The sequence below is a fragment of the Rhinichthys klamathensis genome, unplaced genomic scaffold (genome assembly GCF_029890125.1).
Source record: "Rhinichthys klamathensis goyatoka isolate OS25496 unplaced genomic scaffold, OSU_Roscu_1.1 h1tg000231l_1, whole genome shotgun sequence".
Lineage (NCBI taxonomy): Eukaryota > Metazoa > Chordata > Actinopteri > Cypriniformes > Leuciscidae > Rhinichthys > Rhinichthys klamathensis.
The window spans coordinates 764,848-782,826 of NW_026606755.1; the positions used below are offsets into that span (position 1 = coordinate 764,848).

Genomic DNA, 17,979 nt, shown 5'->3' on the forward strand with positions numbered 1-17,979 from the left:
ATTTTTCATGCCTCTCTTGTCTGGGTGCCGCCATCTTGATAAACAAACCAAACAATCCACCCCTCTGGAAAAAAGCTTAGTGCTTTTTTAATCATCCAAATGCATTTATATATTTATAAAGAAATACACCATATTACTTTTAGAATACACATTTCTTGTCTCAAAACAGCGCTGAGAAGACTAAAAAGAAGAACGTACATCGGCTGCTGCTGTTGTTAGCTATTAGCCGCATTAGCACTATCTGAAATGTTCAATGAGATCCAGGGCAGCCAGTTAGCTTCAATGCTAAATAGCTCATTACAACATTGTAAATTCTACATACTCATTTGGCACAACAGAGAAAATGTTACATGTTTCATGTTTATTTACTGTTAGAATTGCAAATGGCATTTTATTCGATATGCACAATTCAATAACTTCTGTTATTGTTTCGTCTCTGGCTACTCGCTTAGCTTCCCTCAAGAAAAATGGCGGATGTACCGTTAGCCGTCACAGAAAGCTGCAAAATATTCGGATTCTGTCATTGCCTAGCACAAAATACTTACTCTTTCCGATTCGTTAACTTAATTTTAAAATCACGAGAGAGGACTCGGAGAACGAATTCAACCCTGGGTGCTTCTTTCACTGTAGATATTGCTAACTCTACATCTTTTCATGCCGCCCAGGAAGCCGCCATCTTCTTGACAACTGACAAGCGCTCAATAGTTCAGCCTCTAGAGCGCGCGCATCCCTACTGTATGCACTCAGATATTTTTGGGAAGATCTGACTTGCACTCTTAAAAATAAAGGTTCTAAAAGGGGGTTTTCCCAACGATGCAATAGAAGAACCATAAGAAACAGTTATTAAAAGAAACCATTTTTTACTTAGTGTTAAGAACATTTCAAGCTAGCCTATATATATATCTTTTTTTTTTTGTGAATTGGAAAGGTTCCATGGATGATAAAGGTTCTTCGTTGAACCACAGATGCCAATTAAGAACCTGTATTTTTTTAGAGTTTATTAGTTGAAAACTCTACTTTTTTTAGAAACCAACCAAATTGTGTTTGGAATGTTGTTGGATGACAAAAAAGCAGCATATTTTCCTTAAAGTAATGTTGATTTTGAGTAAATTCTTTATCCATAAATTTAATGTGTATGAAGACAAAACTGTATTTCTCTGTGTTTAAACATCATCTTTGTAACAATGTTCTATCATATAGGATATGAATAGTAAACCGGCCTGCAAATTTGCTGGGAAGATAAGAGACACATTTTTTGGAAGATGAATGAAAAGATCCCTCTTTGTTAATTTGTACATTGTTTTCCCAAATTGTATTGGTGTGCCTTGCTTATTTATTTGGCACTTATGAATGCCATTATATATTTTGTTCAATAAAAAAATTCTACCATCACATTCCTTTCACTCATCAACTATATGCTCTGCAATCTGGAATAGATTACTAGTTTACACCCAAATACCATACATTTTATAGTGTTGTAAAACTTTAATTATATTTTGAATTTGAATTTACATGTTTAGGTTTTTTTCACAGCAATGCCCTGTTGTCTTTTTGCACAATTTGACAAAATTACTGCTTGATTGCACACGTGCAAAACATATTCTACCCACAAGTGATATTTACCTTGAATTGTCAATTTTCTTCACACATGTTTTTAATGTATTTACTTGAGCAAAGTCAATAAAGTAAAAAAGCGTAAGAATGTAAAATATAAATTAATCTATCTAAATACATACATAATCTGTATATCTAATCTTTAAAAAAATATATACATTAATAATTTTCACATAAATATTGAAATGTTTTATTTCACTATGTTTAGGTTTAAACATGTAAATATTTTGTGTTTCAGATTGAAAGTTTTGGTCTGGGAAAAGTGAGCAAAAAAAAATGAAGGGAAAAAACTTAGCAAGTTTTTTGATCTTTAATGTGATCTTCATATAATAAAAATAAAAAGGTGAAAATTTGTTGGTTTTAATAAAAAACCAACCCTTGGGACATAGAAACATCTATTATAGAATATATACATACAGAAATAAGGTAAAAAATATATATATTTGTATAATGTAACAAACTACGGTAAAAAGAGTCATTTTTCCAGTAAATCTAACGTAATGATTTCTCAAATATTCATGATCTCTGCATGAAAAAATGATCTAATAATAATATAATTAATGTAAATATGCTTATACAACTCTTACCAACACGCATAAAAGTTATATTCCATTCACAAAAACCCAGTTTTGATAAATGATCTAAAATATCAAAACAACAGATTTCAAAACATGCATCTGAAACAATTTTTCAAGTAAAAACATTTTACAAGTCAGTGTTTACAATAAACAATAACATAAGCAAAAATTAAGAGTGCGAATCAAAAGCTTTTTGGCAGTTTTGAAAATGGATCTTTAAAAAGCAATGGGCTAAATGTAGAAATATTGAATATGGCCTCTGATGGAAACATATGCTATGTTTCAAATAAAGCTGTTATTTTATTGCTGTAGGTTTGCAGACAATTAAAAATAAAATGTGCATAATGAAAACTGCACAGGCTAAATGTTTAATTCAATTTGTACAACAAGCACAAGTTAGTACCATAAAAATAGCAAATATGCTATAAAAAGCCATTTGCCTCTGAGAACTAAGCCAAAAACAACAGACAGACATTAGATCGCCAAAATAACAGGCGTATAACAATAAATTATGCACTTTTATATCTTTCCATCTAACTTGTCATTCAAGATTCACAGGTTCACAACTTCAGAGCTTTCACTATCCGTACCACTTTTTACTTTCTATTACCATAAATAAAAAATACCTTTGGCCGAGGTATTTATGGAGGTAATTTCTCTACCATAACCGTAAAAAAAGTACCATAAAGAAATGCATGAATATTTTGTATAATATTTTAACAATTGTTGGGCGCTTTCTTCCAAACATCCAGTGTTAAACTGCAGCCGGTGACTGCATGTTGATTCCAGATGTCTCACTTGCAAACTCATCACTCTCTTCTGGCTCCCTTGTTTGAGCACTCATCCCTCGGTCTACAAAATAATGAAAAAATAAATATATATTATTTCAATTCAATTAAACAGGTAACTTCTATAAGCACAAAAAATTGTCTCAACACATTTTGGAAAGAACCTCTTCCATCTTTTTAACTCAATATTAAGTAACTTGCATTTGTTTTGTAGATTAAATTATTATAAATGTTACAACAAGAAACTACACTGAGTTCTTCAGACAAGAAGCCTTAAATCATCTCTGCAGAACTAATCTGTTATGCACTGAATAATGTTTGTTAATGCTAATGAAAATTATGATGATTAAATATTTGTGGCTTTAATAAACATGTAGCTCCACACAAACATACACCAAAAAAAAAAAGAAACGTCCATCGTTTCCCCATCAAAAATTCCCCATGTAAATATTTGTATAACCATAAAAATATTCAACAGACATAAACTGAACAAATTTCAGACATTTGACAAACAGAAATGCAATAATGAGTCTCTAGAAAATATCAAATATGTGACTCTGGATCACAAAACCAGTCATAAGTCGCATGGGTATATTTGTGGCAAAAGCCATTGTATGGGTCAAAATTATCGATTTTACTTTTATGCCAAAAATCATTAGGATATTAAGTAAAGATCATGTTCCATGAAGATATTTTGTACATGTGGCTTGGCACTAGGAGGACGATCAGCTGTCCTTCCTTTCTCCCTGTAGCACTGTGTCTTACATTACAGACATTGGGGTTTATTGCTCTGTTCACATCTGTAGTCCTCATGTCTCCTGCAGCAGGACTATGGCATGTTCACGCAGGTGATCAGGGACCCTAGCCATCATTCTCCTGGTGTTTTTCCACATTCAGTAGAAAGGTTTCTTTAGTGTCCCAAGTTAGAACTGTGACCGTAACTGCCTAACCTCTGTAAACTCTTAGAGTCTTAAGGACTTTTCCACAGGTGCAATTGTTTATGGTTCATTCATTAATGGTCAGTAAAGTTTCTTTGGATTTTACAAAATTATATTTAAAATACAGTATCCTAAAAAAGGGACGTTTCTTTTTTGCTGAGTTTATACATACAGAGTATATATTTTGTTCAATTGTATTTGTTGGACGTGTATCAGTTTGTTGAAAGCATTCAAATAATACATACAAAATGTGTCTATTGCTTACTGGGCTTGGTTAGATAAGGGGGGTCTTGTATTCGGCCTTATATTTGTCACTACAGTAGCGCTTTATAAAATGTTAAAAAAAGTTATAAAATGGCCATTTGTGATCTTTGTGATGCATTCAAAGTACCGATCAAACAGATGCATTCATGATAACCAGCATCCATGACTATATGGGTCATTATCAGCTCAGCTTGAATGAAATTCCACCTTAAAGCAGCTTCTTGTCTTGCCTGAAGAACCCAGAACTGTCCCCACCAAACATTTGTTTGTATACAGTTGTGGAATCCATTTGCAATTGATTTGGACACTTACATAACGATTCTCCTGATGATAGCAGATCAGAAGTTAAAATCCTCCCCTCTTCATAAAGCTCAATTTTCTCGACCAGTCGCTGCCTCACAGGGTTGATAAACAATTTCTGGTCAGAAAAATCTGTAAAGATTCAGACAGAGAATGAAACCGGGACAAGCAGAAAGATATAATACATACATAAATAACATACAATCAGAAAAATGCTTATTTAAATATTTATGATGTTCCTAATCTATCGGTTTAGCAAATATTACCTTCATTCGGACTGGACTGTGATGGGTTTTCCTCTAAAGATCTGCTCTGAACACCACAGGCCCCACATGACGTCGACTGAGGTCTGCTACAGTGACTTGTCAAGTACTGAGAAAAGCCTTGACTCTCATCAGATTCACATGGCATGCCAGAGGACTGTGAAGCCCATGATTCAGGATTCAACTCTGAGCAGTTACTCATTTCAGAGGCCAAGGTGGGAAAGATAGGCTTGTGAAGGCAGGGGTATGTGTTCTCTTGAGGGTGGAGTTTGGAGAATTGATGGGCGAGAGAGTCCAGGGAGCGGTTGTCGGAGCGCAGAGGCTCAGGGGTGGATGGATGAGATGATACAGGAGATATTCTGACCATGGTCGACCTGCCAGAGGTCTTCAACCCTGAATGCACATCTTGAAGTGCTTTGAACACCTATAAAACACCAATAGAGCCAGAATAAGCCTCATAATTCTAACTAAAACATATTATTTTGAATGGTTATTATTGTTTCTAAAAAAAAAAGAAGTCCAATTGTTAGCCAGAAAGTCATAATTTATTGAAAAAATATTTTGTGACTACTTCCCATTCAAAAAATTCAAAGTTTGGAGTAATTAAAATCTAATTCATGTTTTTGAAATAAGTCTCTTCTGCTCACCAAGGCTGCATTTATTTGATCAGAAATACAGTAATATTGTGAAATATTTTATTCTATTTAAAATAACTTATTACAAACAAATAGCATTTGAATAGATTCTCTTACTTCTGTCATGGGAGGCCTCTTCTTCCTCCGTCGTTCTAAACATTGACATGCCATTTGAGAAATTTCCATTGATCCATGAGGGTTAGGTGAGTCTTTAGTTATTAATCGAGGATCCAGATGTTTCCTGCAGATGTTCTCCGCTGCGTGAGCATAGGACAGCTCCCGCGAGTGCTTCCCTTTGCTGAAATTTCTCCCATCATCTTCCTCCTCTTTAACCAGATCTTTCTGTGAAAAATAACAGATTTAATCACCTGCCATTAACACCAACTCTACACTAACAAATGTTACTATAATATGACTTCAGCTCTTCTCACCAAGTAAACAGTTTTGGACTGGCCATTGACCTCAAGAGCCTGCCGTCCAGTAAGTATCTCTAGCATGACCTGCGGTACGAGAGAAACTGGAGTGTTACTTTATCAAAAATGTTAAGCCGAAAGACGTTTGTAGCATCTGTTTACGAACATGAACCATAAAAGATTTAATCAAATTAAGGGTGGGTCCTTCTTTAAAAAACAAACAAACATATAAGTGGACCAAAAAGTAGTTTTTACATTGGCCATGGAAACATTGGAAAGTGAGCTGAAATCTCATTAGGTGTGATGAAGTCCATTTTCAATTTACAATGGGCTCTTTTTTTGTGAATCTCAGCCCACTTGAATCTTATTGCAATAAAATATTGTTGATGAGGATGATGGTGAACTTTTGAGTACAATCAATCAGGTGGTTGAAGTTATAATAACTTCTTGCTATTAAAGGGATAGTTCACCTCAACTTCTGCTCAACCTTTGGGTAGTATGCATAATAATATTGTAGGGATAGTTCACCCAAAAATTTAAATTCTGTCATCATTTACTCACCCTCATGTCGTTCCAAACCTGTAAGACTTTAGTTCATCCTCGGAACACAAATGAAGATGTTTTTAATGAAATCAGAGAGCTTTCTGTCCCTCCATTGACAGTCTATGCAACCACCACTCTGACGCTTTAAAAAGTTCATAAAGAGATCGTAAAACTAATCCATATGAATCAAGTGGTTTAGTCCAAATCTTTGTCCAAATATAGTGAACAGAATTAATTTTATAACATTCACACATTCATCAGGGCACACATCAGTTATGGTAAACAGAAGCTTAATCATGTTTGCTTGACGTGTGAGAACCAATGAGGTTCATTCTTGTGTTACGCAGTACGTTTGAGCTTCAGCAAGAACCAATGAGGTTTGTTCTCAAGCGTCAAGCAGGTTTAATTGAGCTTGTTTAAGTTCGCTGATCAACGTTTATATGTGAATAAAAACCTAAATTTAATCTGCTCATCATATAAAGGCATTGAGGCTCTTCAGAAAATTTGGACTAAACCGCTCAACTCATATGGATTAGTTTTACGATCTCTTTATGAACACTTTTTTAAACATCAAAGTGGTAGTTGAATAGACTGTCAATGGAGGGACAGAAAGATCACAGATTTCATTAAAAATATATTATTTGTGTTCCAAAGATGAATGAAAATCTTTCATGTATGGAATGAATGACATGAGGGTGAGTAATAAATGACAGAATTTTCATTTTTGGGTGAACTATCCCTTTAATGAGATTTTGCTTTCACAATGCATGTCTTAAAAGATGAATCTCACCACTCCAAAGCTGTAGATGTCGATCTCCACTCCTAGCTGTCCGTCCTTCAGGTATTCTTCTGGGAGGTATGCGAGAGTTCCTCGTACCGTTGCAGTGTGAGCCACCGTGGACGTTTTGCCTGGGGTTTTGCCGGGGCTCTGACATAAACGCGCCAATCCAAAGTCCCCCACCTTGGGCTCCAGGTGATCCCCTAAAAGGATGTTAGAGCTGAGGGAAGATGACTGGTTTGTGAAAGAAGCCTGGTGCAACCCTAATGGTTAACATGAAGCCAACATATAATGGCATTTGAAATGCATTTTAGTCATTTGACTTATGTGAACAATGTATTCAACAAAAAGGAAAAATGGGGCTGCAGATGATTTTATCTTATTGTGAGAATTCATGGTTGAACATTTCCCTTTTTCTGGAGCTGGTGTTTTTTAACAAAACCAGTAGCAAACAAGTGAACTGACCCAAAAGCTTGAAGTCATTTTGTTTTTCATGGACTTAAAACCATCCCAATCTAAAAGTACTTTGCGCCCATTACATTTCGATTTGTAAAACCTGAAGTCACTGCACTCACACCAGCGGAGAATGAATCAGTGTATGTGAAAACTGATCTAAAGCCCTGAGTTGGATGGTCACCTGGGTCAATATGATTCCAACCTTTTATGCAACAACAGTGTGATTCTCAGAAGCTCAAGCTATGATGTTTAGCTTTTTAGAGAGAATTTTCAGTAAGGTGCAAGTAATTTCAAAGACACCTGTTTGCAATTGTATACAAGCAAAACAAAATTAAGATAAAACCCCACAATTACTGCATTTTCTGTCACTTCCAAGAACTCACAATAATCCAGATCAAACACTGCTGATTCAAAAAGTCTAAAGATCTAAACTTCAAAGAGCCTAAATATACACTGCCATTCTAGTCTCCTATGCGAACCAAGACTGCATTTATTTGATTCTGTAAAAACAGTAACATTCTGAAATATCACTACAATTTTAAATAACAGTTTTCTTTTTTATTATATTGTAAAATGTGATTTATTTATGTGATGCAAAGCTGAATTTTCAGCATCATTACTCCAGTCTTCAGTGTCACATGATCCTTCAGAAATCATTCTAATATGCTGATTTGGTGCTCAAGAAACATTTCGTATTATTATTAATGTTCAAAACAGTTGAGATGCTTAATATTTTTGTAGAAACCATGACATGTTTTTTTTTTTCTGGATTCTTTGTTGAATGGAAGGTTCAAAAGAATTCAGATTTTTTTTTACTGAAATCATTTGTAACATTATAAAATGTTGTTACTATCATTTTTGAACAATTGCATCCTTGCTGAATAAAATACATTTCTTTCAGAATAAAAAAAAAATACTGACCACAAACTTTTGAATGTTAGTGTTCATGTGGTTTACATGTTCTTGCACTCACCTCTTGATATCTCCATGAATAAGTGCAGGTGAGCAAGAATGCAGGTACTGAATAGCTTTCGCAGTGCCCAGTACCACATTTACACGCTGTGACCAAGAGAGGGCATTGCTGTCCTAAAAGAAACAAGAATTGTGAATAATACAGACCTATGCCTTGAAAGGGTTAAATCACATAGAATTAACTTCTGTCATCATTTACTTACCTTCATGGTATTCCAAACACAAATGACTTGTTTAGTGACAAATGATTTGACTAGTGAGATTTAAGTTCACACTCCGAGCTTTAGTGCTCAATTCCGATTTATTGCTCAGATCAAATTTTTTTTGTACAGCTTTTCACATTGTGGTTTTAAATGTGGCCAATATCAGATTCCAGTGTGAACCGATCATAGTCCCGAACTGACCCGCATGTGCAAAAGAACAATAAAAAGTATGCTGTCATACAGAATTAAACAAGGAGGACATTAAAGTAAGTGATTCCGTGTTTATTTATAGCGTGATCTGCCACAGAAAGCCAGCGAATTTGCACACAGACGATATAAAAAAACAAAGACGAGGATGCGGGGGAAAAAAGAGCAGGTTTTTTTTTTTACATTTATGATACGAGCCCTCATGTTTTGTTTGTATATAGAGCTGTCACTGTAATACTTATAAGTTCTGAAACATCACTGTCCTTCACTCACTACCTTTCGCAACTATCTTAACTTCGGGTATTTAAAATCTTTGAAGTGACTCCCATGAACGCAGAATTATGACGAATGTTGCTCTAGAGTGGCATAAAAGTTGCATGAATTCTGATATGACTGTTCAGACTGCGGTCGCATTGCAAAATATCTGACCAGTATCAGATTTAGGACTAGAAGTGGCCAAATCAGAATTAAAAAGATCAGATTCCATGTTGTTTGTGAAGAAAAGATCAGTCATATTTGAGCAAAAAAAATCTGATTTGGGCCACAGTCTGAACGTAGCCTTAGTGACACGTCATGCCAGATCTTGTCATTGACGTCAAACTTTGCGCAATAAGTAAATAACTGATACACAATATTTGAATGTACATGCCTGTAAATGAGATTTGACAGAGGAGATGATTTTCAGCGAATAACGATTTTATTTCATTCTATCATATGACTTCAGAACACTTAAAATATGAGTCATACAAACTGCTTTTAGTGGGGGGTTTTTTTCTTGTGCTTGACAGCCTTGCCCTGCATTCACTTTCACTGTTTGTCATACAGGTTTGGAACAGCATGAGGGTGAGTAAAAGATGACCGAATTTTCATTTTAAATGAACTACGCCTTCAAGTGACACTAAATCATGAAGCCCAGCCCATATTTTCTAGCGAAAGTGGTAACTCACCTCACAGCGTAGTCGGTCCTCTAAAGAGCCATTCGGCATATAAACATATATGAGACAATAAGTTTGTCCTTCTATACAGTAGCCAACAAAGTCCATTATGTTGGGATGCCTGTATCTGCGAAATAAGAAAACATGTTGCTTTAGATTGTATTACTCAACATTTAATGAGAGCATTACAGTAGCTGAAGGAAGCAAGGCTTGAAAGTGCTGGCTGAAAAATGTGTCAGAAAAAAAAAGACCTAATTAAGAGACAACAGGATGACAACTAACCACAAAAAATATTTGGAGGGTATGCTGGAGACTTTCATTTTTGGCTCATGAAGAGGTGTTGTGCATAAAGAGCAATCAAATTTCTACCGGGTAAGTCCCATTCTGCACTTCTGTTAAACAAACATAAATGAATCACAGCCAGACTGAAAAAAGCTGGCCCACACTAAAAGATTTTTAAAATATTATCAGTCTTTCAAAATGTAAGAGACCACAAACATTGACAATAAAAAAATTAAAAAAATAAAAAGATTTAATAGTTTTGTTTCTATAATGTGTGGAGTGCCATGACGTGACCAAGCACATCACACACTAACAGGTTTCATTCACAAACAACAAGTCCCGACTGTAATCACGGGGTCAAACGTGACTTAAGAGTAAACAAACATGGCAGACCACGAGCAAGAGGAAATGGCGATAATAATGTTTGGACTGCTTTTTACAGAAAAAAAAAGGAAGGTCTGAATGAAGTTGTGTTATGCTTCTGTCAGCCAGCTTTCTGATTGGGTATCTTTTCATTCCATGTGACAATCTAGAGTGCGAGCACGTTTGTCCTCTAGGATCGCCCCACATAGCAGGATTTCTGATCGAAAAATATTCAACATGGTGGATATTTATGATAAGAGATCGCTGCGGCCCTGACGTTCTTCAGAGCAGATTCAATTACTCTTAACACACCTCACCCCACCGGAAAATCTGAAGATAATCTGTAGAACTATCAAGATACAGTGTTTCCCCTAGGATTTTTTTTCAGGGGGGGGGGCTGCTAGTGTTGCGGAGCGGGCGTGTTACGGATACGTGGTGTAAATTTTTTAGCAATCAAAAAGCATGTCTAATTAATTGAAATAGTGTATTATGAATCATTAAACATATACGACATTTAAAAAAAAAATATGAAACAAAATTTCACACTAATTCTGTGTTGTGTTTTTTCTGGTAATAAAATGAAGACATAAAACACAAATTTTATCATTTATCATCAATTTTAATCATATGAAATTAAATCAACTTTTTGTCGAATAACGTGCTGCACAATGAGCTTTACTGTTAAAATTAAAACATGGATTATTCCTTAAATTCAGTTGATGATAAATTATTTGGATTAGTGTTAGTATTATTACATTGGGACATATCTAAATTCTACTGTACAACGGTAATATATTTCTGTCAAGTTAAACCGAACTTTTATTTTGATGGGTTGCCGTGAAGACCTTTTGAGTTTGTGTGTTTATCATGGTGTTTATGTCATAATGATAGTTTTTCTCAAATGAAGCGGTGAAATGATCACGAAGTGACTTTCGGAGTGGATCTAGAGCCTGGAGAGGAAGTTTATGCATTTGTGTCTTCATATAGGCAAAAAAACAGCGCAAGCGTCACACGTGCTTCAGTGTGTGTGTGTGTGTGTGTGTGTGTGTGGTAAATGAAACTGCGCGTCGGCGGCACCATTCATTCACACAGAACAAGCAGGATTCGTATTTAAATTGTCTTTGTGGTTTAATATCCACACACACTAGTCTACATCGCGATTTGATTTCAAGTGTATACTGAACTGCTTTCTATTTATTCCTCAAAAGATTGACAAATTCCATGAAATTCCGCGTTATACAGTAAATTTCTTTTTTATGACTGGATTTCGTCAGCAATTTAGGGGGGGCGGGCAGGGGAAACACTGAGATATTTGGGACTTTACCTAGGATTGTCAGAAGGGGAGAATTGGGCCCAAAATAGTCTCAATTATGTTGTAGTGTGTGGGAGCCTTAAAGACAGGTTTAATGCACGAGAGAAGGAAGCATAAGCCAGAGGAGAAGAGGACAGACAGTTTCTTACTGTGAAAGTTTTTCCACTTCCGTCCTAAAACTTTCCTTCACAACATTCCAATCCAAATGAGAGTCCTGCTCCGAACATCCAAATGATAAAAAAAGTGGGAGAAAGGACATGGATGTTTAAAGAAACAAACTGAATGACTCAAAAGAACGAGCAAACTCATAGATGTTTGTTTTAGTACCTCTTTCAGCTTCTTCACAGCAAACTCAGTGTTTCTCATCACAGCTTGATACACGTGCCCGAAACCCCCTTCACCAATCTGCTTGCATGGGGAAAAGTTGCATGTGCCTCGCTGTATTTCCTCAAACGGCCAGCTCATCGCAGTTGAGTAAAGAGGCGGGGGATCCACACGGTTCTTGTATGGGCACTAAAAAAAAAAAAAAAAAAAAAAAAAAAAAAAAATTGTCAGTGGATTAGGAAACTGAAAGGAAGAAAAACATGATGGCTAAAGGAAGAGTCATGCTGACTAATGCCTCGACAACACAATAAAACAGAGTGACTGCTTAAACCTATCAAGTCTTTTTTTTATTAATACTTTTAATGGCTGCATTTTTTTAATCAAATAAAGCACCTCTTCAGCTATATTTGAGGTTCTTGAATCAATGGAGTCCAGATCGGGCGGTGGAGGGCTAGGCTTGGGTAGAGGCCTGATTTCTGGAAAAAAAAAACGTATAAACCGTATATTAAAAATATATTTTTTTACCACTGATATCATCAGGTGCAAGCACTATAGAAAGTATAAGATGTTACCGTGTTCATGGAGAATCTCTTTGACAAAGCTGACTGTACTGGTTTGACATGCAGTGGCTTGTGGTACCGTTGAAGCTGACTGTTGCTCCGAACGAGACTGCGGTATACGTCTACCTTTGGAAATGTATACAAAAGTACATTAATGGATTTGTAATCCACCTATAATAAATTGCACAAAACTGAAATATATCAGTTGGTACATTTTTTCTCTAAAATTACACATCTATAATACAGTGTTTTTTTAGTATTATTTAAGTACTGTTATAAAGTATATTATTTATTTATTTTGAATTAGCTTTTATTATTATATTTTCAGTTTTCATTTTAATGACTTTAGCTTAAGTTTTAGTCACTTTGTTATGTGCTTGTCATTTTTATTACAGTATTTTTTAAAAATCATATTTAGCTTTCATTTATTTTTATTTCAGTTTTAATATTTCAACTTAAACTTATTTATTTATTTCAGATAAATTTAGGTTACCAAGGCAATATTTCTATTTTTATTTTTTCCCACTCTCTTAATTTTTGTCTCTATCTAATATATATAAAGTTGTGTGTGTGTGTATGTATATATATATATATATATATATATACACACACACACACATTAAGATTTCAACTTAAACTTATTTATTTCAGATGGTTACCAAGGCAATATTTCTATTTATTTATTTATTACAATTCTCTTAATTTTAGTCTTTTTATCTAATGTATATAAAGTTGTGTGTGTATATATATATATATATATATATATATATACACACACACATATAATTTCAGCTTTATTTAAATTACCAAAAACTAATCATTTTAGTTAACAGTAATACACTGCTCTAATATAATTACTGAAGATAGACCAAAAAAATAAGACAAAATCTTAAAAAAAATTTTTTTAGAGAATCTAAGGCAAATCTAGTGTATAGATGGCTTCGTTTCAATCTCATTTGCAATTAAATTAGTCATTATAACAAATCTATTTGCATTCTCTTTCTTTCTCTCTCTGTGTGATCACAGCTGAGAAATATCACATTTGAAAGCATTGTGCTCGTTTGTTCTTCACAACTTAAATGTGAAACGCTGAGAGTTCCTTGACAATAAAGTGCATGAATAAAGATGATGAAGCGAGTTTCGTAACAACCACGAAACCCACCTGATAATCTGGCTGGTTATGGCATCAGATGTGGTAGAGACAACAGAAGCAAACACATGAGAATATACAGGTCCTTCTAAAAAAATTAGCATAATGTGATAAAGTTCATTATTTTCCATAATGTAATGATAAAAATGAAACTTTCATATATTTTAGATTTATTGCACACCAACTGAAATATTTCAGGTCTTTTATTGTTTTAATACTGATGATTTTGGCATACAGCTCATGGAAACCCAAAATTCCTGTCTCAAAAAATTAGCACATCATGAAAAGGGTCTCTAAACGAGCTATTAACCTAATCATCTGAATCAACTAATTAACTCTAAACACCTGCAAAAGATTCCTGAGGCTTTTAAAAACTCCCAGCCTGTTTCATTACTCAAAACCGCAATCATGGGTAAGACTGCCGACCTGACTGCTGTCCAGAAGGCCATCATTGACACCCTCAAGCAAGAGGGTAAGACAGAAAGAAATTTCTGAACAAATAGGCTGTTCCCAGAGGGCTGTATCAAGGCACCTCAGTGGGAAGTCTGTGGGAAGGAAAAAGTGTGGCAAAAAACGCTGCACAACGAGAAGAGGTGACCGGACCCTGAGGAAGATTGTGGAGAAGGACCGATTCCAGACCTTGGGGGACCTGCGGAAGCAGTGGACTGAGTCTGGAGTAGAAACATCCAGAGCCACCGTGCACAGGCGTGTGCAGGAAATGGGCTAGAGGTGCCGCATTCCCCAGGTCAAGCCACTTTTGAACCAGAAACAGCGGCAGAAGCGCCTGACCTGGGCTACAGAGAAGCAGCACTGGACTGTTGCTCAGTTTTGCATGTCATTCGGAAATCAAGGTGCCAGAGTCTGGAGGAAGACTGGGGAGAAGGAAATGCCAAAATGCCTGAAGTCCAGTGTCAAGTACCCACAGTCAGTGATGGTCTGGGGTGCCATGTCAGCTGCTGGTGTTGGTGCACTGTGTTTTATCAAGGGCAGGGTCAATGCAGCTAGCTATCAGGAGATTTTGGAGCACTTCATGCTTCCATCTGCTGAAAAGCTTTATGGAGATGATTTCATTTTTCAGCACGACCTGGCATCTGCTCACAGTGCCAAAACCACTGGTAAATGGTTTACTGACCATGGTATTACTGTGCTCAATTGGCCTGCCAACTCTCCTGACCTGAACCCCATAGAGAATCTGTGAGATATTGTGAAGAGAAAGTTGAGAGACGCAAGACCCAACACTCTGGATGAGCTTAAGGCCGCTATCGAAGCATCCTGGGCCTCCATAACACCTCAGCAGTGCCACAGGCTGATTGCCTCCATGCCACGCCGCATTGAAGCAGTCATTTCTGCAAAAGGATTCCCGACCAAGTATTGACTATTGAGTGCATAACTGAACATAATTATTTGAAGGTTGACCTTTTTTTTTTGTATTAAAAACACTTCTTTTATTGGTCGGATGAAATATGCTAATTTTTTGAGACAGGAATTTTGGGTTTTCATGAGCTGTATGCCAAAATCATCAGTATTAAAACAATAAAAGACCTGAAATATTTCAGTTGGTGTGCAATGAATCTAAAATATATGAAAGTTTAATTTTTATCATTACATTATGGAAAATAATGAACTTTATCACAATATGCTAATTTTTTGAGAAGGACCTGTACAATGAGATCATGCATACAAAAAAAAAAATCATGCTGCATACATTCAAGGATGATATCACGGGGCCGAAACCACTGCAAGCCATCAAGAATCTGCACCAATTCTCCAACTGTCCCATTACGACAGCCCCAATTGTGCATGAGGATGTCAGTGCGTCTGGGTCTTTGTTCCAAAAGGCGCAGTTCAGTCTGATCAGATATTACCTGTGAAGCTGCAATGGACATAAAAGCACTGTTTAAGTTTAGTTTCCACCAAAATCCCTTATACTACAGCACACACACACAAAAAAAATCAATATGGAATCATTCATGCCAAAACTTGAAAGAATCCTAATTATGTAGTCGTAGCTGAACACATTATTAAGTCCTAGCTAACATACTTAAAATGGACAACATAGCCATAAATATAAACTTATTTCAACTAATTCCCATTCCCAGATGATTCCACATTGAGGAAAAGACCCAATACAGCTGTGATTTAACCATGTGACTTGTTATCAAATCTCAGCATCTCACCTGAATGAATGGACACAAGATACGCTCCAAACAACATCAGCAAACCATGTCCTTTGCTGAACAAATTTTGTTTTTTACAAACAAACTTTTTTAATCATATTAATTCATTTCCCCGTTTATTTACTCCAATATCATTAATCATCAGGCCAGGGCAACAATCCTGACACTTAGCATAACATTCTAGTTACCTCGAATACATTCATAACAAAACAAATATCACTACAGATATTTAAAAAAGTTATTCACATCTAAACAAAATAAACAAATCCTTGCTTAGCCTGTAACCAAAAAAATGTTTCACAAACTGAACAGAAACTGAACTTTTGACGTCACCGCTCAGATGGCTAACCGAGTTAGCGAGTGCGCTAATCCTCTAGGGTTCGGGTTAAATAAATAAAACACTATAAATAAAGATAAATACATTAATCTTACCGAACAATATCCAGTCAGAGTGTGAAAGTGAGTCCATAATCCGTGTAAAGTGACTCATAACACACGCGGGTAAGTTGTACAGAAACTCCTTGTCAAACTCAGCTCCAGACATTTTCAAAAAGCCTCGGTGTTTTAACTGACTTTATTAGATGTGTAAGTCTTTTCTCTCTCTCTCTCTTTCATCAGCTCTGATATTGCTTTACGTGGTTCTTGAACACGGGAGTTTCTTACTTGCGGCTGTCACTTGTATCAGTGGTCTTGTTTTCTTCTACCACAGCCGTCAAGAAACGTATTGTTGTAATGGCGAATGCCTGGCAGTGGCTCATAAATATTTATCGCGTCACCCATTTTAAGGATGCGTCATCTGCTTAATATTCATGAGCTACCGCTACACCGCGCGGAAAGATTGCACCCCTGACTACCGCTTTTTTTTTCTTTTCATTTTCCTTTTTTTTTTTTTTAATTTCTATTGTATTGTGTGAAGCATGTGATATGTTGTTTTGATGTATTATGGAAGTTACCCATGTTGTACATGCTATTTGTTGATAATAAAGCATAAAAACAACAACGCACTCGCCCAACTTTCTAACGTCAGCAGGTCATATCTACAGAAGCTTACGTCACATTACATTTATTAACAGTTCTTAAAATCTTTCGCCACTACGTATGACTTACATCTTCCATTTCCTTTTTTCCACATTTAGTAATAGGGTAAATTTCCGTGTGCTCATAGTTCTGTTTTTCAATATGCCATACAAATTTGTCGGGATTCAGCGATACATTATTTTTCCCCTCTGAAACACATTTAAGTTGCATTTATTAATGATTACTAAAGGTGAACTCAATATAAAATATAATTCCAAGCGTATGTTTGAAGTTAAACGGCAAAATCTCAGAGAAAATTTCCCAGGGAAACCGAAACACTTTTTTTTTTTTTAGATCAGTGGCTTTTCCTAGTTTCATTCACGTTCCCTTTCTCACATTATTCAATTATAGACAACAAAGCCCTAATGATGAACAAAATCTGACGTATCTTATAATAACAACAATAACATCGTGTTTTGTTTATGATGTGAGTGAAATAAATGTTAAAGACAGAGAGCAGGTAAATGTTGTTTACTATTGTGTATCTGTTACATACGGCAAACAAATGATACAGTAACACAGTACTATAAAAGTAGACACAAACTATACTTTTCACTTTCAGGAAGGCAAGGACTTAGCTTGGCAGATGGCGAATAACCACTGACACTTAGTCTGTAGGATTGTTTGGTTAAAATAACAATTTTTTTTTTTAGATACATACTACCCATCCCTTTTATTTAAAACTAAATTAAAAAATAATATGAAAACAAAACAGCTTTGGACAAAGGTAAAAAATACATACAAAAAGTGAATGGGTGTTCTGCCGGGAAACATACTTTATAAAGTGCAGATCTTAGACTCATCCTTCCGGTCAAGGTTGAAGTATTTTTGTCATAAAATGTCATGG

At 35.6% G+C, this 17,979-nt stretch overlaps 2 protein-coding genes across 3 annotated transcripts in view; both read right to left on the reverse strand.

Annotated features, from left to right (window-relative positions):
* The window catches only part of hcfc1b (host cell factor C1b), a 30,172-nt gene extending 29,474 nt beyond the window's left edge, over positions 1-698 (reverse strand). For both annotated transcript variants that reach the window (XM_056265252.1, XM_056265251.1), the window contains exon 1: positions 546-698. The gene's annotated coding sequence lies outside the window, so the exon portion shown is untranslated. The remainder of the gene's footprint in view (positions 1-545) is intronic.
* Positions 699-2,607: 1,909 nt separating this feature from the next.
* irak1 (interleukin-1 receptor-associated kinase 1) lies at positions 2,608-16,850 on the reverse strand. Its single transcript, XM_056265259.1, has 14 exons — positions 16,488-16,850; positions 15,584-15,751; positions 12,741-12,854; positions 12,562-12,644; positions 12,172-12,357; positions 11,994-12,058; positions 9,900-10,014; positions 8,544-8,656; positions 7,127-7,334; positions 5,812-5,880; positions 5,498-5,722; positions 4,749-5,169; positions 4,495-4,614; positions 2,608-3,044 (listed from the first exon to the last, which is right to left on the reverse strand). Exons 1-14 carry the CDS (start codon positions 16,597-16,599, stop codon positions 2,947-2,949), a joined length of 2,097 nt encoding a protein of 698 aa, XP_056121234.1. The 5' UTR covers positions 16,600-16,850; the 3' UTR covers positions 2,608-2,946.
* Between the last annotated feature and the right edge of the window lie 1,129 nt (positions 16,851-17,979).